The sequence below is a fragment of the Piliocolobus tephrosceles genome, chromosome 7 (genome assembly GCF_002776525.5).
Source record: "Piliocolobus tephrosceles isolate RC106 chromosome 7, ASM277652v3, whole genome shotgun sequence".
In the NCBI taxonomy this organism is placed as follows: domain Eukaryota; kingdom Metazoa; phylum Chordata; class Mammalia; order Primates; family Cercopithecidae; genus Piliocolobus; species Piliocolobus tephrosceles.
Window position 1 is genome coordinate 40009962 of NC_045440.1, and position 21968 is coordinate 40031929.

The 21968-nt window shown below is 55.0% G+C and overlaps 2 protein-coding genes across 9 annotated transcripts in view; both read right to left on the reverse strand.

The window, feature by feature from the left end:
* Positions 1 to 3020: 3020 nt before the first annotated feature.
* NKX6-3 (NK6 homeobox 3) lies at positions 3021 to 8673 on the reverse strand. Its single transcript, XM_026453983.2, has 3 exons — positions 7967 to 8673; positions 5912 to 6081; positions 3021 to 4538 (listed from the first exon to the last, which is right to left on the reverse strand). Exons 1-3 carry the CDS (start codon positions 8346 to 8348, stop codon positions 4293 to 4295), a joined length of 798 nt encoding a protein of 265 aa, XP_026309768.1. The 5' UTR covers positions 8349 to 8673; the 3' UTR covers positions 3021 to 4292.
* A 2382-nt stretch (positions 8674 to 11055) lies between these two features.
* Positions 11056 to 21968, reverse strand: part of ANK1 (ankyrin 1) — a 143319-nt gene continuing 132406 nt past the window's right edge. For 4 of the 8 annotated variants that reach the window (XM_023214480.1, XM_023214478.1, XM_023214476.1 and 1 more), the window contains 3 exons: positions 21458 to 21541; positions 19637 to 19777; positions 11056 to 13614 (listed from right to left, as the gene is read on the reverse strand). In XM_023214480.1, coding sequence (XP_023070248.1) covers positions 13588 to 13614; positions 19637 to 19777; positions 21458 to 21541 — 252 coding nt within the window. In that variant the 3' untranslated portion in view covers positions 11056 to 13587. Of the gene's footprint in view, positions 13615 to 19256; positions 19392 to 19636; positions 19778 to 21457; positions 21542 to 21968 lie in introns of all 8 variants that reach the window. The other 4 variants (XM_023214477.1, XM_023214483.1, XM_023214479.1 and 1 more) reach the window with 3 other exon arrangements.

A 21968-nucleotide genomic window follows, 5' to 3' on the forward strand; every position in this document is an offset into this window, starting at 1 on the left:
CCTTTTTTTTTTTTTTTTTTTTTTTGAGATGGAGTCTTGCCCTGTTGCCCAGGCTGGAGTGCAGTGGAGTCATCTCGGCTCACTGCAACCTCTGCCTCCTGGGTTCAAGCGATTCTCCCGCCCCAGCCTCCCCAGTAGCTGGGATTATAGGCGCCCATCATCATGCCCAGCTAATTTTTGTATTTTTAGTAGAGAGAGGTTTCACCATGTTGCCCAGGCCGGTCTCCAACTCCTGATCTCAGGTGATCTGCCCATCTTGGCCTCCTAAAGTGCTGGGATTATAGGCGTGAGCCACCGCGCCTGGCCTCTTTGTCTTCTTTCTGATTGTTACAATCAGCATATGGCCACTGTGAGCCTGGTAAGGCATGGACATCCATCCACCCTCGCCCCAACCTGCTGAAGACATATCCCAGGTTCTGCTGATAGCAGAAGCCACAAAGATGACGGCTATGGCAGAATCAGTCCCTACTTGGTGGAGCCCATGGGCCACCTGTCAGAGCAGATGCCACAGCTGTCATGGACATGGGACTTAATTTCTTTCCTTTTGTCTCTGAAAAGTTTGTGATGTGGTAAGAGAGGAGCTGCAGGGAGCATGCATTTCCAAAGTTCAGTTGCTTTTTGTATGTTTGTTAATTCAACCCAGAAATATACAAGAAGTTCTACTTATGAGCTGGGATAAAAGTGGAGCCTATGGCTTATGATTTTTTTCTTTTTGTTTTCTTTTTTTGAGACCGTTTCACTCCATCACCCAGGCTGGAGTGCAGTGGTGCAATCTTAGCTCACTGCAACCTCTACCTCCCAGGTTCAAGGGATTCTCCCACCTCAACCTCTTGAGTAGCTGGGACTACAAGCACTCACCACCACACCCAGCTAATTTTTGTATTTTTAGTAGAGACAAGGTTTCACCATGTTGGCCAGGCTGGTCTCGAACTCCTGGCCTCAAGTGATCTACCCATCTCAGCCTCCCAAAGTACTGGGATTACAGGCGTGAGCCACCACGCCTGGCCGGCTTATGATTTCTTTATGATGGACGAAGTGAAATAGCCTTGTGTTCTCCCAAGTAACACATACACATGTATGCACACACAGGCATGCACATGCATTCACACGTGTGTATATCTGCAGAGGGCCAGACTTATCTCGAATCACCCTTGGGAATCTGGATCATCCACCTTTGAGTTTTCTCCTCCTTTGAACTCCAAATCTAGTCTTTTGAATATGCTTCAGCATGATCGTTAGGGAAATGAGAGGCAGTGCCTCTCCTGTGCTTGGCCCTATGTTCAGGCAGTACATGAAAGGTGGCGTAGAGTTAGAGGAAACGGCCTGGAAAGCTGGAGTCTTTTAGCTAAAGGTTCCAGTGGCAGGTGACCCAGAACTTTGAGGTCGAAGGAGGTCTTGTTTAGCTCAGCAAATGTCTCCTGGGAAGAACTTTCCCCTGGCTTGATTTCATATTGACCCCAAACGACTTGAATCAGACATGCAGGAATTACAGCTACAATAGAGCAGTTAAGATTACAGCATGCTTCAGAAAAAGATAAGGAAGGCCGGGCGCAGTGGCTCAAGCCTGTAATCCCAGCACTTTGGGAGGCCGAGACGGGCGGATCATGAGGTCAGGAGATCGAGACCATCCTGGCTAACACAGTGAAACCCCGTTTCTACTAAAAAATACAAAAAACTAGCCGGGTGAGGTGGCGGGCGCCTGTAGTCCCAGTTACTCAGGAGGCTGAGGCAGGAGAATGACGTAAACCCGGGAGGCGGAGCTTGCAGTGAGCTGAGATCCAGCCACTGCACTCCAGCCTGGGCGACAGAGCGAGACTCCGTCTCAAAAAAAAAAAAAAAGATAAGGAAACACAGTTTTTATGTCACTGGCACTGGCATCTTCCTCCATACCTGCTTGGTGACTTCGCACCTGGGCTATGTGATAGCCTTTTCCTGCCTGCAGCACTCAGTGAATTGCGAGCCTCCCAGGGACACAGAGACTTTTCTTCTTTGAAGCCTGTGCTGAATTCTAGGGTCCTTTCCTGCTGTAGCCACTGTAGGACCCACTCAGGACACCCGTGACAGAGCACGGCTTCTCAGTATGCACACAGAAATTGTGCTCAATTCCCTTCTTTTCTCCTTTCCGCTTTCCGAGGGGAGAGACCGACACCTGAGCTTGGGCATCTTCACAGATGGAAGGTGGAAGTTTGCACACATTCTGCATTTTCTGGTCACGTTCCCCACTGTCCTCCGGTTCCACCAAGGGTCTTAGGAAAGGTGGGTGCGCCACTTTCTGAGATGCTCCCAGCTAAGGTCTTCCTCCACCCTCATCCCCTCTCAGGCTGGTTCCAGAGCCAGGTTCACCTGTCCTGGGGATCCAAGGATGGACGATGGACTTCTTGGGAGAGCAAAGGGGTCAAGCCTAGTTGCTAGTTGCATAGATTGTTGAAGTTGGAGGGCCTTAAACTACTTTTGGTTCTAGCCTCTCATTTGACAGAAAAGGTTTTGAAGGATGCTCTTCACAACCCAAGGAAGTGGCTGAAAGGGCCTTGGGATCTACTCTGAGGTTGCCTCTTCCCACTTCTGTGACTTGGTTTAGGAACTTTCTGAGATTTGGTTTTCTCCTCCATGCATTGAAGATGATACCTACTGCCTAGTTTTCTTGTGGGGTCACTGATAATCCAGACATTCTACAGGGGAGAAATTAGCAGGTGTTCTGTTAAAGTTAGCTCTTCCAGTCTCTGCCTCCTTATTTTTCTTATGATACCCAATTATCCACACAGATCATTTTCCCCACTAGGCTATAAATTCCTGGAGATCAGGGACCCCACAAAATTCATCTTGGGTTTCTCAGCACCTGGGGACAGTGTCTGGCATCTACCAGTGAGGTTGCAAACAACCTGCGTTGTGCAATCTGTCAGAGCACGAATGTCCCCACGAGACTAGACAATGGCCCTCGGGGAAGGCCCCACAGCTGGCAAGTCTGGGACCTCACAGCCAGTTTCCTGCCACTCGTCCCTTTCACAGAAGTACAGGAGCCATAAGGTTCATGGGACTTTTATTTTTACTGTTTATTTTTTGAAAGCCAGCAAGGATGGGCAAGTGCTCAGTCCCTTCTGGGCTGCATTCCTCTACCACCAGTCCCCACCCGCCTCCCCCAGCCCACCCCCTACCTGCCAGCAGCTCAGATCACCTGGGTGAAAAATACCACTCTGTTGCCCAGCGTCCCTGTCAGCACCAGCTCCAGTGCCAGACAGCAAGATTGTCCCAGGAAAGGAAGGGCCATGATTCCCAGCAGGCCGTGGTTCAGCCCCTCCCTGGCATCCTTCACCCAGCTGGAGGGGCTCTCCTTCTCCTTTCCTGCCTTGTTGGAGGGATGCTGTTCCCAGCCCTTCCTTTCCTCCCCAGATGGGATGCTCCTTCTCTCTGGGTGGGCCTGTCCTTATATCAGCACCAAATGATGCCCAGGTGGGCAGCCCTTGGGTACACCGTCCCCGCCTCACTTCTCCCTGCACCCTCCCCTTTTCCCGGTTGTCTGGGATTTTCCGTGTCTTTCGGTCTCAGAGGTATTGACCCTGAGGGTAAATCGGAGAAAGGAGGTCAAGGGGATTTCCGCAGCTCAGGGGCCATCATTCTGGAGTGTCAGGGGCGTTTATTCTTCACTGGGATGTCCCACTTCCCCTCCTGGAGGCAGATTCCTGCAGCCTGGATTAGGTGCTCAACTCTGGCCCCTCCAGTGGGATCCTTCCTGTGCACAGGTCTGAGGAGTGCACCTGGCCACTCACCTGTCTTTTCTTCTGCAGCCAGCAGCTGGCTTGGGGCCCAAGACTCTGGTCTTCTGGCTCCCCAGCCAGCTGCCTCCCTTCCCGGGATGTCCTGCCCCCCACCCCCACAAAAGTTGGATCACAGTGGCATGTCTGGGACCCCACAGCCAGTTTTCTGGCTGCAGAGCCTGGTCATTTTAGTCCTCTGTCCACTTGTGAATCTGCAGAAGTGGCAGGCGAGGCCCGCGGAGGTGCAAGGGGCAGCGGCTTCCAGGTCTCAGGAGTGCTGTGCCTCCCTCTTGGCCTCCTCCTCCCTTAGCTAGGATGCCTGTCCCCTTTCCCTCCTTTTCCTCCTCCTCTCCCGCCTCCCCTCCTCTTCTTCCGCCTCCTCCCCTGCACCTGCCGCTCCTCCTCCACCTCCTCCACGCGCTCCTCATCAGAAGACTCAGTCCCTGCGCCTCCAGCAGCGTGGGGAAGGGGAGGGGAAGGTAGGCTCCTCGGCGTTCCCCCGAGGGCTGCAGCCAGGATCCCGGGCCTGGACGGCGGGCGTCAGACGCTGTGCGCTCCCAGGCTGAGCACCGAGAAGGCGGCGCGGTGCTTGCGCAGCAGCAGGCGGATCTTCTCGTCGTCCGAGTCAGGGTCCAGCGGCTTGTTGTACTCGTCGTCCTCGTTCTCCGAGGGTGCACGGTCCCCGCCTGAGCCCGCGCCCGCGCCGCCCGGGGCCCGGGGCGTGGAGGACGAGGGTTCCAGGGCGCTCTTCTTCCGCCACTTGGTCCTGCGGTTCTGGAACCACACCTGCGATGAGAAAGACTGTGAAGGGCACAGGGGCACGGCGCGCACGGGACGCGGGAACAGCCATCCTGCTACAGCTAAACAAATGGTTCAACAACGGAGTGATTGTCACATTCACGTTTCTGTTGGGGAAGGACAATAAAATTTAAAAACGTGAGGGCAGCAGCCCTCCTCTCCCCTTCCCCAACTTCCCCCTGTTGCCGGGCCTCCTCCTCCTCCTCCTCCACCTCCTCCGCCTGGGCTCTAGGTGGAAGATGAGGAGCGAGGGGGTGGAAGGCTTAGCCCCGGTACTCATTGGAAGGTGCTTATGAGCAGTCCCTCCTCTGGGCTTTATAGACTCTCACCCTACTTCATAAATAATTGTTCCCCTGGTTAGAAAAGTAACGTTGGTCCATTCCCTGGGATAGTTGAAGAGTGCAGGAATGCACCCCAGAAGCAGAAAGACATGCACAGGAGTCTGCCTCTTCCCCCCAGCTCTCGCCCCAGGGCAGTTGAGCGGCTGATGAGGAGGGCTCAGCGGGTGGGAGCTTGGAGGCCCCAGGGCCCTGAGCAAAGCCCAGACCCAGGTGTCAGCTGCCCGTGCTGCATCCTTAGGCCCGTCGCCGAGTCACTGAGCCAGCAGTTCCTGCACAGTTCCCAGCTTTCTTGAGCTTCGGTGCCCCATCTCAAAGTCCCAAGAGAGATCTAGCATTAAAGTGGGGAAAGTTGCCCCCAGACTCTGAGGCGGTAGAAACAGGTTTCCCCAGGTCTATTTAGGGGACATTTGCGGCCCCTGCGTGTGGAGTGGGAGAGCCTGGGCTCACCTTCCCTAGCCCTGGCGTGGGCGACAAGGCTCCAGGCCCCTTATAGCCCATCCGATCCTGCTTAGTAGGAGGAGGCGTTGTCTTCATCTTAAAGATTGGTAAACTGAGGTCAGCTCCTTTTGCTCCAGGCATCAAGCATGAATCTGGGCCAGAGGCTGCCGGCAGTGCTTGGAATTTTTGGCCAAATACGGGGGGAGAGGGAAAGCCTGAGGTTGGGGTCCCCCACCTCTGGGGTTGAATCCCAGCTCTGCCAGCTCTCCCAGCTCTCCGAGCCGGGAGACACTGACCTTCATCTGCGAAATGGGTAATAATACCGTCTCCCCGGGTTGCTGAGATGATGAAATGAGGTGCCGCACATAAGGCTCTGAGAATGGGGCTCAGTGGATGATGGCCTTTTCCTGGCTATGGTTAATTACCACAGGCTCCAGGGTTAGGCAGGCAGGCAGTGCCCAGACACCAGTACAGCTGTGCTCTGGGGGGCTGCGTTGTGTGGGCACCTCTCTCCAGCGCAGTGCCGTCCTGTCCAGCAGGCTCCTCCCTGCAGGGCAGGCGCCATCTCCCGCACAGACTTACCTTGACCTGCGATTCAGTCATGCCCAGGGAGTATGCCAGCCGCGCCCTCTCTGGGCCAGCCAAGTACTTGGTCTGCTCAAAGGTTTTCTCCAGGGCAAAGATCTGGTGCCCCGTGAAGGTGGGCCGGGTGTGCTTCTTCTTGTGTATGCTGTCACTCAGGGGATCTGGGGCTGGCAGGAGGAAGGAAGTGTGGGGTTAGTAGAGTAAGTGGGGACCCTGAGGCTAGGCACGACTGTCAGGGCAACAACCATGCCCGTCCTCTCCTTCCTGCAGAGGTTGCCAGAGCACCAAGATTCCTTTCCCCTGAGCAGCATTCTTGATATTGGAGAACAGTGGCTGTGACCTCTGCCCCGCCTGGGTGAACAGGGCTCCGAGAGGGCAGCTACCCTAGGGTAAGGGGACTGAGGGGCAGCAGAGCCTCATGCCTCTCTGTCTAAATTTCTCAATACTCACTGATGTTGCCTGCTCCTGAGGGGCAGCAGGAGTTCCCTCTCTGTCCCAGGGACGTCCCTTCAGGTCACCCTTCTCCTATAATTAGGGACCGGGGCCTGTGAATTCCCTCCACCCCTGGCTTCTGCCAACTTCCTTGCTCTTGAGACCCAACTTCCCAGGTCTCCAGGAAACCAGGGAGGGGGAACCTCAAGCCCCAAGCTCTACTTCCCCATGTCACCAGGCCTGGAAATTATGTGGCTTAAACCACCCTAGAGAGCCTGGAACAGAGGCCAGAGACCTCCAGCCTGGCCAGGGCAGCCGGCGGGGGAAGGAGTTGTGGAAAGTGGGCTCAGGGGAGTCAGAATTCCCACGTGTCAGGCCTCGTTCTGTGCAGTCTGACAGCTCAGTCTACAGGTGAGGAAACTGAGGCACAGAGAGAGGAAAGGGCCCTCCTGAGAGATCATCTTCAAGTCTGTCTGCCTTTGCCTTCATTAGCCACCGATTTTCTTGGCTGTGTCCTGTGTGTGTACCTGCATTCAGGACGGAAGAGGTAGTGTGTGCGTTGTGGAGAGGGGAGGGGGAGATGGAGGGAAGAGAGAGCCAGCTGAGGCTTAAAGCGCCCCCGAAGCCAAGCCTAAAACAGGATCCGAGAGAGGAGGCCTTCACCTACAGGGGCACAGGGATGGGTGGCAGCCCATGGAGGGGTGGCTGTCAGGCAGTGTGACTGGCAAGGCAGAGTAGCAAATGGGGGGACAGGTGTGCTTTTGGGGATTCCTAGGTTGGCCCCAAGCCCCTATGGGCGCGGGGGAGCCCAGAGATCAGACAGAAGTGGAGGCCCCTGCCTGACGTGGGCAGGGCTTCAGTGGCACAGGGAAGGTTCCAAAAACTCTCACCTCCCTGCCTCCCAGTGGAGCCTCACCTGCCCGGGCACGCCCTGCCACCTCCTCCAGTAACCCTGAATGGCATCACAGGCCCACCCTCTGAAAACCTTGGCTGAGGGATGGGTGGGCTGAGAAGAGGCCCTCTGCTTCCCCACAGCCAGGACCAAATTCAGCTGGGCTTAGCAGCAACTCCTGGAGACAGGCTACTTGGTGCGGCTGCTGTTGCTAGAAACCAGAGGATGTGGTGGGCATCAGCCCCCTGGCTCAAAGGCTGGGCCCGGATAGGGTCAGGGTGCGTTCTGCACCCCTGAGTGATGCCAGGGCTGTCTGGGAAGGTAAGCTGGGACGTCTTCCTCACAGGGTAGCATTTGCCTGCTTTGGGTGAAGAAGTGGATGCATGCGCCCCGGGCTGCAGAAGCAAGGCTGGGCCGCCTGCTGGACCCTGCAGGTGTGGGCTATGGGGCCTTCTCTAGATCTGGAACTGCCGGGGGCCCTAGGAGGGCAGCTAAGGTGGCAGCAGGTGAGGGGGGTGGCTCAGACACCTGTGTCCAAGCACTGCTGGATGGGAAGGAAGAGCCGGTGGAACTCAGCCTGCACTGAGCTGAGGCCACGAGTCCAGGGGTTAATGGTGGCTGGGGGAGAAGGCAGTGGTGCGGGGTGCCCAGGAGGAGGCCCCTCCTCGTTCTCTGCCCCCCGGAGCCTGGTGGGTGCGGGTAAGTGGCTGGGGAGGCCCCGTACTCACTGTTGCTGCACTGCCGACTGCCTCGCCAGTCCTGGCCCGTGTCCGCCCAGCAGTTCCGGGTCCGGGTGGGGTACTCGTTCCCAGCCTTGGAAAAATTTCCTACCTGGGGGCTGTAGTAGACCCCCTGAGAGCTGAGCCCCCCGAAGCCTGCCACGTGGGAGTAGCCGGAGAGGAGGCTGCTGTTCGGTGCAGCCAAGGGTCTGCTCAGGATGTCCGTGATCCCGTGGGGGGTCCCCGCGGCCAGCTGGGGGCCCAGCCCCGGGGGGCTGAGCTTGTAGAAGGAGTTCTGCACTGAGTACTGGCACACAGGGGCCTTCATCTCCGGAAACTGAGCCAGCGGCGTGTTGTTCAGCAGGAACGTCCCCTGCAGGTTGGACTCCATGATCTCCCAGTCGGGACAGGGAAGGCTTCTCCAGGCCCCTAAAACCCAAGAGCCCACACTCTAGCCCCAAATCTCATGGCAGGCCTGGAGGGTCAGGACCAGCTCTGAGCCCCTGACTGCCTCCCACCTAAGGCCTGGGCCAGGCCCTGGCCCAGGCACCGGCACCAGGTCAGCTGCTGGGAAGTCAGGTGCTTGGGGCAGGTGGGAGGCCTCCGCAGGGCTCCTGGCCTCTCTCCTTGCCCTGGCTGGACGGGGTGGCCCCCTACGCCTCAGCTCAGACCCCCTTTCTGCCTCTGAGTCTGGAGACCCTACATGAGAAGTTTTAAGTTCAGAGAAGGAACATTTCCCTGATAAAGATACGGCCTATTAGAATACAGGCCCGAGACTGGCTGAGCCGCCGGAGCCGCGCCACCATTGGTCGGGGCACACACCGGCCTCACATTGGCTTTTCCTAGACAAATTGCACTTTGAAAGATTGACTGTAAAATCAGCCAGGGTGTGTGTGTGTGTGTGTGTGTGTGTGTGTGTGTGTGTGCGTGCGCGCGCGTGTGTGTGAGAAAGACAGAGAGCGAATTAGCTCTAGAAGCCCTGCTCATCGCCAGAGGGTCCATCTGCTCCCCGCAAGTCTAGCATCTAGGAAAAGGTGAGTGTCTGGGGGCCCCTGGAGGCTCCCAAGCAGCTGTTTCCCTGGGGGAGATAAGGCTGAACTCTGAGGCCACTGTCCACAGCTGCGCCGGCCCCTTTATGTGCAGATGTCCAAGCTCCACAGGAGAACACAGCCTCTTCCTTCCCTTCCTCATGGGGGGATGGGGTAAGTGGCTTAAGATTGAGTAAGTGTGGGGATGGGGTAAGAGGCCGAGTGGCATTGCTTTCTGGGGGATGCAAGTCCCTGTGGCTGGCTTGAGAGCCTAGGGTGGGAGCCTGCTGGGCAGAAGGCAGGGTGGGGCATGGGCAGCCCTGACAGTGCCAGGGTGTGCCTCCTCCAGCTGCAGGAGGCTGAAGAGAGGGCCACCCTGCACGCGTGTTCTTGCCTCCACCTCTGGTCGGCCTTCCCTGAACTCCCTATCAGAATCTCTTCCTCATTTGTGCCTCGGCTGGAGCAATGGCCATGCTCTGTCTGGTGTGGTGCCCAGGTTTGAAATCCCTGATGGCTGAGAGGGTGGTGGAGCCCAGTGCCAGGCACTCTGTCGGTGCTCAGTTAGTAGTTGATGCACAGGACTGGGCTGAATCACAGAGCATGCATATGCTTTTTTTTTTTTTTTTTCTCGAATAAATTTTTATAATGTACAAGGCTTTATTGAGGGAAACTCTCATTTTACAAACAGGGAAACCAAGGTATAGAGGAGTTGGAGCCCACGTTCCAGGTATATGGGTGATTTCTGGACCGGGCGGGATTCTTCCCTGCAGTTTTTCTCTACAAATGGAAACTAGCATGCCACTGGCCGGAACATGTGAAATGCTAGGAAAGATTGTGACTGCCAGACAGATGGACTTCTGCTCATCTCTGTGCCTGGTGGCCCCAGAGCCCTTCCTGACCAGGCATGAGCTCTGCAGGGCTTGATCTCTCACTCCCCAGAGGCCGCCCTGGTAGGTGGGAGACGAGAGGCACTGCTTCACTGAGCTTCTCCTGGGTTTCCAGGCCATCTTGGTTTTCAGTGGGGAGCAGAGGACCCCAGGGCTCAGGGCGAGCTTCCTTCTCATGCAGAAGCTGACCCTCTGTAGCATAAAGATTTAGGTTATGCAAGAAAGACCTCACAAAGGGTGTGGAATGATTCTCTACAAATTTGGTTTAAAGGGAAAAGAGCTATGTCTTTGTCTGAGATGGCTTTGCCACCAGGCTGCATGCCGCAGCCATCTGATAGACCTGGTTCTGGTTCTCAGCGTCACCACCCAATCCCACCCAGGCAACTGTGATTCTGAAACTGCGTTTTGAAAAGCCCCCTGGGTGCTGCAGATGACCTGCTGCGGTTGCCCACTGGCCTGGATGGCCTTTCCGATTCCAGGAGAGAGGCTTGGAGTGGGGTGGGACTGGGGTGCTCCAGGGGCCTTGGGATTCTGACTCCGTCACCCCCTCATGATGGGGAATTTATGTGGCAGGAAAGCCACAGCCAATGATTTGATTCTTAATTAATGCCAAGCCTGACAAAAGCATTGGTGTCTGGCGCCCCTAGGATGAGAAACCGAAGAGACTTTAGCAACCACCTAATCCATTCTTCCATTAGACAGATGAGGAAACTGAGGTCAGCTTGGTGACCAGCCTTGCAGGAAGTGTTAGCAACTAGTTAGAAACAGGGCAATTTTTTCCCTATAGCAAGAACGAGTTCTTGAACTTTGAATGGCATTGAGTACTGGGGCCAGATGCCTTCCTAGGGAACGCCGGGGAGCCCCCTCAGTGCATGCCAGCTGGGGGCCTGGCCAAGAATCTTAGTGAGTTGTGGTGCCCCCTCCCCCGACCCCCAGCTTCTCCCCATCTCATGGGAGCTATCAGGTGGAATAGAAATCTACTCTGCCACCTCTCTGGAGGCCTCTCCCAGGTCAGGGGTCCTGATTAAGGGATTGTCCAGGCTTCTGGGAGGACCCGGCATTGGCAGGCTCTCTGGGACCTGAGCCCCACCCACAGATTCCTTCACATCCCAACCTAGGCTTTAGGCTGGCCTCAGCACCCCTTACCCCCCAAAGACGAGTGGGAAGGAGAGAGAGAGCCCTGTGTCATTAGTCCATTTCTTTATTAATTTTGACATTGGTTCGGCTGGTGTAGGGAGAATGGTCTATACATCAGAGTAGGGTAGGGGATTCTCTCCCCTAACAGAGCATGTGGGAGAGTCAAGAAAAGATCCATTTTCATAACAATTAAAAAAATCAAGGTAATTTCAAAACTTCTAAAAAGCGTCTAATGTGCAGACTGCAGCATTCTCTAGGCATCGTGTGGAGACCCCAAACTCCTCCCCTAACGGCTCCTACTAGCAGCCGGAGCGTGCAGCCATGCCAGCTGGAGCAGAGGTGCCAAAGCGGAGCCTGGAGCCGCGGGGCCCGCGGGGGCGCTAAGGGGGCTACTGGGTTGGCTGCAGCGGCGACCTGGGAGAGGAAGGTGCAGGATCGAGGCGGGGGAGGCGAGCCCTGCGCCCAGCTTCCTTGGGCCGTCATCGAATCGGTCCCAGCCGTGCTGCGCGACCCCCCTACCGTGGCCCCCGGGATAGGGGGATGGATGGGGGCGCCTCTGCGCCCTGGAGGCCGGGCCAGGGTGGCCTCTGGCGGCGACGGCAGCCATCCGGGCTCGCCCTGCAGCTCTTCAGAGGCAGCCTCGGGGAAACGGAGGCCCGGAGCTAGAGCTTCCTCTCCCTGCCCGCCTCTCTAAGGAAGCAAAAGCAGCCCCGCCCCCGGCCGACAAGGTGCCTCGGCCGCCCCGGGGCCTGCTCGGCCCTGGGTGCATCAGGGCGGACTTGTAGGGGAGGCAGGGCCCCTCTCCGCTCACAGGCCCCGCGGCCAGGGGGCCTCTGACGTGGAGGGGGCTTCTGTGCTACTTGGAAGGTTTAAGTGTGTCCCGAGGACACTCCCGCAGAGCGGCTGGGCGGACGGGGCCAGGCCGTCCACACCGCGGCTCCGGGGTCGAGAGGAGCCAGCCCTGTCTCTCTCTCCTGGCCCTGGGGGCGCCCGCCGCGAGGGCGGGCAGGGATTGTGCTGATTGGGGCCTCCCTGGGCCGGAGGCTCTAGTGGAACTTAAGGCTCCTCCCTGATGGCACCGAGGCGAGGAACTGCCAGCTGTCTTGTCTCCTTTCTGCCCTGACCCAGAGCCTGGCCCCGGCCTCTTGGCGTCCAGGCTCTCTGCCACCGACTCTGCTACCACTGGTCATGCGATCCAGGGAGCCCCCTGGCTGGCCTCTCCAAGAGGCCACAGAGGCTGGGCAGAGGGGGGGCACCGAGGCAGACAGGGAACAGCCTCGAGCCTGGCACCTGCACTCAGGGCCCCCAGCCTGCAGGCTGCCTGGACTTAGAGCACCAAGTTCACTCTGGGAGACCTTGGGTGGTCCTAACTTCTAAGAACTAGCAGATACATTCACTAGCCCTACTCCTTTCCTTCCTCTTTCACTGAAAGGCAGGCCACAGCTCCTTCTCCTGAAGCCACAGAAGTCCTCAGGAGCTGTGCTGTCAGGCTCTGTACATACTGCTAAATGTTTCTATTGGTTTGCATAGTATTTATTGTTTTTCATATACACAAGGCTGATTACTGTACAGTTTACACTTTGAACACGGACTATGATATAGTGCTTGAAGATATAGAAAACCTCTTCTCTATGGACATGCTGGTGCAATCCTGGGTCAGCCACCGGCCCGTCCCCCGACTGAGAGAGGAGACCCTTTCAGATGGGGTCCTGGCTCCCTTTGAGCCCTACAGGTAAGCCTGGGAGTCCTCGCCTCAGATTCTTAAGTCCCTAACACAAGGAACCCCGAATGCACTCTCAAGGTAATGATTTTCCGTTGGAAGATGACTTGTACTGAAATTGGCAGAGAGAGAGAGAGAGAGACAACATAAAAAATTCCAGTTTATCCACAGCAGAGTCTATACAGCTTCAGAAGTCACAGTAAAATCTGTGTGTAGATTCAGTGGAGGCGAGTGGTGTGTGTGTGTGTGTGTCCTGAATGTCATGTAGAGCGATCTGGGAGGAGCGTCACTAGGGAGTGGAGGAGATGTCACAAGTGGAATGGAGATGTGTGGGTTGGGTTGGGTTGGGGAGGGTGGACAGATGAAGACATGGCTTAAGATTAAGGTGGCTAAACTGATTTCATGCCTAGTTTTCTTTCTTTCTTTCTTTCTTTCTTTCTTTCTTTTTCTTTCCAGGAAGCCCACATGGATTTCTGACAGATGAGGTCGGGAAAAAGTACCCTGTACGAAGTCAAAACAACTAAAAAAAAAAAAAACCCCAAAACCAAAACCCATCCCCAGCCACAAAAAGCCCTCATTCACTTTTGCGTTCACACGTTCTCCCGCGCCTGTTTTCTATCCCTCTCTCTCCCCGCTTCTTGCTCCTTTTGTGTCCTGGTTCCGACAGATCAGCTGTCATTGCAAGAGGCAGGATTGAAGCCTGGAGGTCATGCGTCTACAGTCAGTCATTCATGCGTAGAGGGGACTAGCGGGAGTCCCTTACAGAGGTCATGCCGTCAGCCCAGAGGAACGTGTGCACCGCTGCGGTGGCCCTCAGGTCCAGCTCTCCTCCTGTGTGCATGGCAGAGTGTGTGGGGTTCAGGGGTTGGGTGTCGAGGTGTGATCCTGGGAGACACAAAGAGAGAAGGGGTCACTTAGAATGCAAAAGGGCAACGTCCAGCAAAAACCCTACACACAGAGTTTTGTGCTGGCAGCTCAGGCTGAATCTGACTCAGGAAAAACAGTCTCCCCAGGCAAGGCGACGTGCAGAGGGCGCTGCTCTTGCAGGCCCAACCTCCTGAGATGCTGCCCTCCTTCTCTTGCTCCCTACGCAGAGGCTGTTCCTCAGAGCCGCCACCCAGGCCTCATGAATTCCTTCTGAGTGCTCAAGCACGCCAGGATGCCTCTCTGTATGGGCCAAGGAGAGTGCTGTGCTCCGTGTCCTGGGAGAGGAGCAGAGGCCCCTGTGCCTATGTGGTCACCTGGGGAGACATCCTCCCAGCAGATCCTTGTACTTAGGAAGGGCCATTTTTCTTGAACCAGGGCTTGTGCCAAGAAGGGGCTAGGTGAGGCTAGGTGACGCCTTCACTTTCTCAGTTCAGCTCTGCCAACATGCACTGATGTCTGCCATGCGCCAGCCTTGGGGACCCAGGGATGGTGCGGACGTGCGCCCTGGCTTTGGGAGCTCATGCTTCAAGGGTGACAGCTCCCCTTCAGCTCTGGTCCACAGTTCTTCCTGACCGCTGCCTCTGGCTGCTCTCCCCATTCCCCTCAGATGGACAAGATCTCTGAAAAGGAGATGCATCCTCCTCTCCTCCTCCTGTATTGAGTCCTAGGCTGGAGAAGAGCAGATTTGCTGGAGGAGCTAAGCCTACATTCTTCAGCCTGGGATTCACAGTGAGAAACCTCTCCTGTCCCCATGGGGCCTCCAGCCTCCAACCTGGGATGAAAACTCCATGTTTTCAAGACCAGCCACTCATGTTCTATCTGCAGGGACCCTGGGACCACTGGGGAAAGGAGGATGCTTCAACAGGGAGGAGGTGACAATCTCTTGGGCAGGGCAGGAAGTGACACGGGGGGCAGGAGCTCATCCCCAGGTGGTGCCATCCCCAGACATGCTGCTGTCTTGGGTTCTCCGGGTGAAGGTGTTGGGGAGGAGTGTTGGAAGGGAGCAGGGAGAACTCAGCTCTTGGGTGGTTCCCCAGGGATGGGAGGGTGGTGCCGGGTTCCTTGCCAGGGGCTGCTGTAGAACTGTAAAACCACAGTGGGTGGACAGTGCTGTCACCGTAGAGGGAAGATGCTTTCATCACTGCCGGGCCATCACATCAGTCAAGCCTGACTGTCTCCTCTAAGCCTCTGAACATCCTCTACCCTCCTGTTCTCTGCCTTTGGTCACGCTTCTCCTGTCAAGGCTGCCTTCCACTCTCCTTTCTGCAGAGGTTCTGCCTGCCGCCCTCAACATTTCCACCCCACAAAACCTTCCTGATCCTTGGAGCAGGCCCCTCTCCACTCTGGAAGCTCTCCCTTTTGTATTTTGTAAAAATACAAAAAAAAAAAAAAAAAAAAAAAAAAAGAGGCTGCCTTTTCTGATCGGGAGATGGCAGAGTCGAATGGGTAAGAACATGAACTCTGGAGCCAGACCACCCGGGTTCAAGTCCCGTGCCGCCTGACCTCAGTCAAGTGCCTTACCCGCTCTGTGACTCAGTTTTCTCTGCTGTAAAATGAGGGCAGTAACAGGACCTACCCATTAGAGAGGTGTGATGTTTAAAAAAGCTAAGACACATAGGTGCTTAGCATTGTATAAATGTGAACAATTACTTGGCTCTCTAGAAATGTTACCGTCTCTGTCCGTCTGTGCTTTTTGATGTCTGCGTATTTCCCTGGTTGGATTAGAAACACCAAGGGCAAGAACAGCCTCCTGGTGCTCCCCACGGTGCCGGCCCCAGGGGGAAGCACTCCTCAAATAAGAGACCATCATGGAATGTGCGGCCTAGGAAAGATAGTCTAGGATCTCCCATCTACTTTACTGCCTAGGCACTGAGCAGAAGAGAAAGTTCAGACCTCAGAGTTCATGCTGGCATGACTGCCCATTTCATCCCTTGGTAAACTGAGACTCTGAAGGCGCAGTGGCAAGAACAGGGGCGGGATGAGGATCTAGGTCACCTCACTCTGCTCAGGACTCCTGCATTGTTCTGGCCTCTTCTCCTGGGTCCCCTCACCTTTCAAAAGGTTAGAAAAGAGTCTCTTTCATTCTTTACTTTTATTTCATTTAGAGACAGAGTCTTGCTCTGCTGTCCAGGCTAGATTGCAGTGGTACGATCATAGCTCACTGCAGCCTTGAACTCCTGGGCTCAAGCGATCCTCCCACCTCAGCTTCCCAAGAGGCTGGAACTACAGGTGTATGCCACCATGGCCAGCTAATTTTAAAATTTTTTTTAGAGACAGGGTCCTACCACATTGCCCAGGCTCATCTCAAGTGGTCCTCCTGCCTCAGCCTCCCAAAGTGCTGGGATTACAGGCATGAGTCACTATGCCCGGCCCTAGACAGCCCTTTCACAAACATAAACTCAGCAACCATCATAACCATCCTACAAGGGAAATGCTGGCATTATTGCTATTTTATGGCTAAGGAACCTGAGGCTTAGGGAGGTCATTTGACTTGCTCTGAGTCACACTACAAACAAGACCTGCAATTATTCGAGTCCCAGAGCATATACATTCGTTCTTACTCTCTTCACGTCAGTGCTCACAGTTACCATTATTATTTTAAACCTTTTTCTTGAAGTGTAACACATCGAAAGGGACTATTTTCATCCTCCCTTGAGGAGACTGAAGCTCAGGGCTGTTAAATGACTTAAGGCCATACAACCTGGAAGCAGGAGGAAGAGGCCTTAATTCTAGACTCACAAGCTCCAGCTTTCACTCTTTGAAACAAATACAGCCCATTCTAGTCATTTGCAATAGCTCTGTTGCATAAATTAGTCGCTGTTTGAGGCTACATACAGTGGCTCACGCCTGTAATCCCAGCGCTTTGGGAGGCTGAGGAGGGCGGGTTACTTGAGGTGAGGAGTTTGAGACCAGCCTGGCCAACATGGTGAAACTCCGTCTCTACTAAAAATACAAAAATTAGCCAAGGGTGGTAGCACATGCCTGTAATCCCAGCTACTCAGGAGGCTGAGGCAGGAGGATCACTTGAACCTGGGAGACGGAGGTTGCAGTGAGCCAAGATAGTGCCACTGCACTCCAGCCTGGGCGACAGAGTGAGACTCCCTCTTAAAATATAAATAAATAAATAAATAAGTCGCTGTGAACATGGAATTAGCGAATACTGAACCACTGCTCCTAAGGGAAATACAAGGTTAGGCTCCTGCGAGCCTCTGGCCACAATATTTTGGTCAACTGATGAATACATAACTTTGTCTTAGGTGCGTTTCTGTTTCAAGACACCTTATGTAATATATAGGGTTGACTCATTAATACTGACTTCACCAGCACAGGCGCTCTAACTCATCCCTGAGCAGAGCTTATCTGATGTCCGTTCTCTCCTTAAGGAACATCCCAGCCTTCTTGCACTTCACACCAGATAGCACTTCCCTCAGGGGCCATTCTAAACAATGAAACCAAAAATTCGAAAAATGTGGCACTGCACAGGCTGTGAGGAGGACACTTATTTATAGTATGAAGCACCGAGGCAGAGTGTGGCTTTGTCCATCCTCAGCTGGGATTGCACATGTTGGGCGACTCAAACTTTTTGCCCCTGTGTGCATGCCCATGAATGAGCAAAAGCACGGTGAGTGTCAGCTTTGGGGCTACAGATAAATGTTAATGAGTAGGCGAATTCGCAAATGCCGAATCCGTGAATGATGAGGATCAACTGTACATGCTTGTCGGGGGTGGGGGTAGTAAATTAGAAAGCCTTCGGGCCCTCAACCGTCTTCTCTGTAGCCTTAGCCCTGGTTGGGAGGGTAGGGCATTTAATGCTGTCCCCTAACCCTCTGGGACTTCAGCAGGAGCTTTTCTCCGCCTCTCCCTTGCCACTGCTCTGGCCCCTCCTCGCCCCCTTCCCCCGCCGCCACTGTCACACTTGTCCCGTGCCTGTCACTGACAGAGGGCCAAGTGCTGTCCCAGAGCCGGGCTGCTCCGTGTTTCTGACACCCACGCTAGTGTGGTCTGGTCCTTAATCACCGGGGTGGGGGCTTCAGCCACATTGCAGATCATTTATAGCAAATTAAAATGAAATTCAAGGCTCCCTCCTTCCCCCTAGCCTGGCTTTTGGGCTGCCTCTCTCCCGCCTGCCTCTCTTCCGCTCAGGAGCATCCATAGAACCTGAGCCAAACAGAAATTTAAAGCCACAGCTGCCACTGCTACCATAAGAAAAACAAGTCAGAAGAGTGTACTTTTCCCTTCTGTTTGCTGCTTTTAAACATTATTTGCATCTTTGGGTTCTTTCCAGGACCCAACAGCAGCTACTCAGAGTCTTCTAAACCAGCAGCCTAGAGGGACCCCTGGCAGTGCAGGGGTTAACACGGTGACCTCCTTAAGCTGCTGAGATGTCAGGTCTAATTTTATCCTATAACTGGATCTGCCAGTCCTCTTTTTTGCCCAAGTGCTGAGATATATCGGGAAGCCCAGAGTCAGCACTTTTGGTGGCTCAGGAGGCAGCAGGCCCTGATTTTTGCCGAAAGCTTTGGAAAGACAGAGCCTCCTTGCTGCACGGCCCCAGAGTCAGGCCCTGGGGTGTGAATGGTAATGACCCGGTTAGTGCTGCACTGGGGCCACCATGCCCCCTCACCTCCTGCTGACTCCCACCCCGAGGTATCCTGTACTGAGCTGCCCCGAGCTGGGCAGCATGAAGGGCCTCGGGGCAGCTCAGTACAGGATGCCCCAGGGAGGATGGAGATCAGAGCCGGCCCCTGAAGCCCCCAGCACCGCACACACCTGCTGGAGACGGTCGCAGTCGTGCAGCGTCTTCACATCCCTCCCTCACGGCACGGCACACCCCTGCTCCGTGGCCACACTGCCCCGTGCTCACACACATGCACCATGGCCCAGGCCCCAACCCTGATGGTCTCCTGACTTGCAGAAAGCATATCGTCCACCCCTTAGGCCTGTCAGCTCAGCCCTTTCCTAGAAAGCAAGGGAGCAACATGTTTCATAAAACACCAAGGAGAAGCTAAGCCTTGGCCAGGTCAGAACTGTAGTTGGGCTCCAGGTTCAAGAGACAGCCCAGTCCTCAGTCTTGGAGCTCTTATGTTGAAACATCACAGCCCAGACTGACTCTCCTGTCCTCTCCAGTGCCCTGTCCACCACCTTCTAGACCCCCATTTCTTGGTTTCCAAGATAATATTACCACTTAGATTTACAGAGTGCTTTTACTCTTCAAAGAGTCTTTTTTCTTTGAGATGGGGTCTTGCTCTGTTGCCCAGGCTGGTCTTGAACTCCTGGCCTCAATCAATCCTCTCACCTCGACCTCACAAAATGCTGGGATTACAGATATGAGCCACTGTGCCCAGCCCAAAAGGCATTCTTACAAAACCGTGCGGTCCCTGTTAAGTGGATGTTATTAACTCTGTTTCCTTGATGAGGAAGCTGGGGTTCAGGGCCGCTGTTAGTAGGGCTGGGAAGCGAGAATCTCTGCCTCGAGACACAGCCGCAAGTTGTTTGTCCCACATCATGCTGGGGTGGCTGGGAGGGGATCGGGTGAGACAGGGAGCAGCCACTCCACCAAAGAACAGGCCATGCAGAGGGGATGAGAAGGGCTGCGTTACCTCCCGAGAGGCTACTCCAAGGAGAGCGGCTCGGGGTCACTGTTTCCCCCTTTTCAGGCTGGCCCGCTTCACTATCTGCGCCCCTTTCCTGCCCTCTATCAGGTCCGGCTGTAGGCCACTCCCTCTCAGCTCCACCTGCAGAGAGCAGCAGAGACAGAAAGCAGGATAGATGGCAAAGATGGGCAGAACACAGGCAGAAAATCGAAAGGAGGCTACACGGAGGCGGCAGACACACTGCCCACAGGGGAGAAGGGAGACTGGAGGGAGAGCTCATGAAGAGGTGAGTGGAGGGAGGTGTCACGCAGATGGCCCGGCAAGATGGGCAGAGCGAGGCAGCAGTGATGGCGCTGGGTCCCCCAGGGCCGCAGGAGCCTCAGTACCTTGGCATGTTTCATAAAGGAATCAATATCGACCTCCAGCTCACTGGGATCCTCCAGGGGCCCCGTGACAGTCACCTCCTCGTGCTCCTGGGCAGCGTCGGCGCTGGACGAGTCTATCTGCCGAACCACCTTGCGAATGATCTGGGAAAGGAAGGGAAGGAGGAAAGGGCTGGTCAGGCTGGGCACGGGGGCTCATGTCTGTAATCCCAGCACTTTGGGAGGCTGATGGGCAGATCATCTGAGGTCAGGAGTTTGAAACCAGCCTGACCAACATGGAGAAACCCTGTCTCTACTAAAAAGATAAAAATTAGCCGGGTGCGGTGGCAGGCGCCTGTAATCCCAGCTACTCAGGAGTCTGTGGCAGGAGAATCACTTGAACCTGGTGGGTGGAGGTTGCAGTGAGCTTAGACCACACCACTGCACTCTAGCCTGGTCGACAGAGCAACACTCTGTATAAAAAAACAAAAACAAAAACAAAAAACGCTGGTCAAGCCCTCAAGAGCAGGTCCCAGGAATGAGCTCCGAGTGGGGGAGGTAGCCTTTGTCCTAGGAGCCCCTCCTTGAGAGGCCAAGAAGAGGGACAGCCTTTGCCCCATCGCTTTATGGAAAACCCTCTGGTAGACAGCCCTGAAGGGGCCTTGGCAGTGCCATTCCATGACCAAGGTGTGACTGGGTGTGACCTCCCCCTTGAGCCCACAGCCTTCTGTTTTGCTTTTTGGTGTGGATGGAAGTTTGTGCTCTTCCCCATTCTACTCCCATGCGCCTAAGGGCAGAGGGCATCTCTTTTTCGCCCACCCACTCCCGTATTCACCTGTCCAAATATTCAAACCCTTTACTCTGTACCTGCCATGTGGTCTGAGTGGGAGATGAAACATCAGCCAGACACGGTCCCTGCCTCCAAGCAGCTCACAGTGCAGGAGGAAAGACAGACGCACAAGCAGCCTTGCTCCAGGATGATGCGAGCTGCACCCCAGCAGAAGCACATTCGAGACCCTGCTTGGCTCCTCCTCTCTCTTACCCATAGCTAGCACTGTGCCCCATACTTGACAGGCAAGGTCATATCTCTGAATTAATATCTGCTACCAATCCAATGTGTTTTCACTTCCTTTAAATTATTTAATTATGGTGATGGGGTCTCACTCTGTCACCCAGGCTGGAGTGCAGTGGCTCAATCAAAGCTTATGTAGCCTTGAACTGCTGGGTTTAAGTGATCCTCCTGCCTCAGCTTCCTGAATAGCTGTGACTACAGGCATGTGCCACCATGCCTGGCTAACTTTGTGTGTGTGTGTGTGTGTGTGTATTTCTTTCTTCCTTTTTTAAAACTTTTTTAGAGATGAAGTCTTGCCATATTGCCCAGGCTGATCTAAATGCCTGGGCTCAAGTGATCCTCCTGCCTTGGCCTCCCAAAGTGCTGGGATCACAGGTGTGAGCCGACACACCTGCCCACATCCATTTTATTTAAGGAGGCCCATGGTAGGCCTGGGATGCTCAAACTGCTTGTTTAACAGCTGTTTTCAGGGTTAGGCATCATGGGACTAGGTCTGGGATATTTCCTTGGGGCTGGCCCTTCTGGAAGGGAGCAGCAGAAGCTATTCAGGTTGACTCAGACAAAGCAGTTGTGAGGACACCGTGTCTGGACTGCAGATGACCAAAGCTCCCAGCTCCTGGGCCCTCCAGCCCTCCTGGGCTCGGGGGCAGCCAGCCTGGCTGTGCTCACCCGCTGTGAGGGCAGCAGGGAGAAGCTGCTGGCTTCTACCGCCTTTTAGCTTCTAGCCCACCTGCCTGTCCCCAGCTCAGAGGGGAACAACACTCTGCACCCACCTTCTTGGTGACAATGTTGCCCTGCTCATCCGTGAACTGCTCCTCTGTCACCTGCTCCCCTGGAATATTCTGAAACTCATTCCCCTGGAATTAGAGAAGAGGAGAAAATGCAAGATTGGTGAGTGGGAGTCTGGGAGGAAGAGTGGAGGAAGAGGAAAGAGCAGCAGCCAAAATAGCCATGGCCCAATAACTCCTCCAGCAGGAAACTCCGGCTCAGCATGCAGCGGGAGCCACGCCAGGGCTCCCAGGGCGTGGGCGACGCCCCTGAGGGTCTGGGAGGCTTGAAGATGAACAGCCCAAGCTCGCAATTGTGCACTCGGCCCTCACAACACCCCCCCGGGGAACTGGCAAAATGGGGGCCATTATGCAAGTCTGACGGAGGAGGCCTGAGAGAGGAAGCGAGGCACCTGTTTCCTATTTTTACAGCACTTTGCAATATAGAAAAGCCCTTCGACAGGCAGCATCACCCAGAATGTGACTTGCCCGAAATCCCAGAGCCAGTTGGTGACAG

What these genes read in the sequence shown, in the direction of transcription:
- NKX6-3 (XM_026453983.2), bottom strand. Translation starts at nt 8,348, where the DNA reads ATGGAGTCCAACCTGCAGGGGACGTTCCTGCTGAACAACACGCCGCTG. An exon ending in CAGTCGGCAGTGCAGCAACA is followed by an intron (nt 6,082 to 7,966) that starts GTGAGTACGGGG and finishes TCCTCCTGCCAG; the next exon opens with CCCCAGATCCCCTGAGTGAC. An exon ending in TGACTGAATCGCAGGTCAAG is followed by an intron (nt 4,539 to 5,911) that starts GTAAGTCTGTGC and finishes TTCTCATCGCAG; the next exon opens with GTGTGGTTCCAGAACCGCAG.